The sequence below is a fragment of the Mandrillus leucophaeus genome, unplaced genomic scaffold, assembly GCF_000951045.1.
Source record: "Mandrillus leucophaeus isolate KB7577 unplaced genomic scaffold, Mleu.le_1.0 Scaffold645, whole genome shotgun sequence".
Taxonomy (NCBI): domain Eukaryota; kingdom Metazoa; phylum Chordata; class Mammalia; order Primates; family Cercopithecidae; genus Mandrillus; species Mandrillus leucophaeus.
In genome coordinates, this window is record NW_012106975.1 from 685,751 (window position 1) to 687,477 (window position 1,727).

General features: G+C 40.8%; 1 protein-coding gene across 1 annotated transcript in view; it reads right to left on the minus strand.

Annotated features, from left to right (window-relative positions):
• FBXO28 (F-box protein 28) overlaps positions 1-121 on the minus strand; it is a 53,201-nt gene extending 53,080 nt beyond the window's left edge. The window contains exon 1 of the mRNA XM_012000983.1: positions 1-121. This exon is cut by the window's left edge and continues 1 nt beyond it. Within this exon, the coding sequence (XP_011856373.1) occupies positions 1-84 (84 nt within the window). The 5' untranslated portion in view covers positions 85-121.
• Between the last annotated feature and the right edge of the window lie 1,606 nt (positions 122-1,727).

The window sequence follows — 1,727 nt, forward strand, 5'->3', positions numbered from 1 at the left end:
AGAGCCGGAGGCCAAAGAGGAGCCGCCGTCGCCGTGGCTGCCGCCTCCTTCCTCTGCCATCCGGTCCTCCGCCGCCGCCGCCATTTTGGGGGTTTGATTCCTTACCCCCGCTGCAAGGGGAACAGGGACACTTCCGGTGCGTCACTTCCTCCTCCTGCAGCCGCCGGGGAAGGGGTACCTGGAGGAGTGGGGAGGAGCCTGTGGGATAACAGGCGGAGAGGACTCACAGGATACCTTTCAAGTGGAAGGCAGGGAAGATCATGTAAACCCCAAGAAAGGTGATCATCCTAGACCCTTATGTCTAAGATTAGTAACTGCTTGAGAGCAAGGAAACACTATTAAAATGAACTTCACTGTGCAGTTTTCTTAAAGGGCTTCCTGACAAAGGATGATAAAGATGTTGCCTAATAAGTGTAGATGGAAATAATGTAGTTAGACTAGCACCATTTTTCAGGAATCGTAGAAATGATTGATTTAGGCAAATAAAAAGGTGTAAAATATCAATAAGAACTACAACATGGATGAACTGTGAGAACATATTAAGTGAAAGAAGTTAGACACAAAGGACCACACAGTGTATGATTGCATTTATATAGAATGTCTGAAATAGGCAAATCCATAGAGATAAAAAGTAGATTAGTGGTCTCCAGAGGCTGGGGGAAATGGGGAAATGACTGCTAACAGGTGAAGGGTTTCATTTTTGGGGTGATAAAAATGCTCTGGAATTAGTGGTGATGATTACACAACCATATGAATATGCAAAAACCACTGAATTACTATATGCTTTAATGAATTTTATCATATATGAACTATAGTCTAATAACTGATTTAGGCAAGAATCATAAAAAGGTACTAAAACTAGGAGGTAAACGTGATGAGGAACGTGATATTTACATTGTCTCAAAATAACTCCCCATAAATTATATATTATTTACAAAGATTAAAAGAAATAGTTTACAAGGCCGGGTGTGGTGACTCATGCCTGTAATCCAGCACTTTCTAAAGCTGAAGCAGGAGAATCACTTTAACCCAGGAGTTGGAGACCAGCCTGGGCAACATGGAGAAACCCCATCTCTATAAAAAAAAATACAAAAAATTCGCCAAATGTGGTGGCAGCACCTGTGGTCCCAGCTATTCGGGAGGCTGAGATGGGAGGATTGCTTGAGTCACAGAAGTTCGAGGCTGCAGTGAACTGTCAGCCCACCGCTGCACTCCAGCCTGGGCAACAGAGCGAGACTCTGTCTCAAAAAAAAAAAAAGAAAGTTTACAATAGAGAAATTTGGTGGACACCATCATAACCAAATCATCGAGACTAACATCACAGTTATAGGAGAAGCCAATATCATATGCCTGTTTATATGATACCCTGAGAAGGACACAGCATAATGTAGTATTCATGAAAAAAAACCACTTGAGTTGTGTTTGTAGACATCGCTAGATGACTGGCCCATAAATTATTCAAAAGTATTAACGTTACGAAAGACAAAGACTAAGGGTTTGTGGCAGATTAAAGGAGACTAAAGAGACATGACAACTAAATCTATGGGTGGTCCTGGATGGGATCCTGGATTAAGGGAGAAATAACTATGATGAACATTATTGTAACAACTGGCAAAATTTAAAAATGGACAGTATATTAGATGATATTGTAATCATATTAAATTTTTCAATTTGGATAATTGTATTATGGTCATATAAGACAATGTCTTTGTCTTTAGGAAATACAC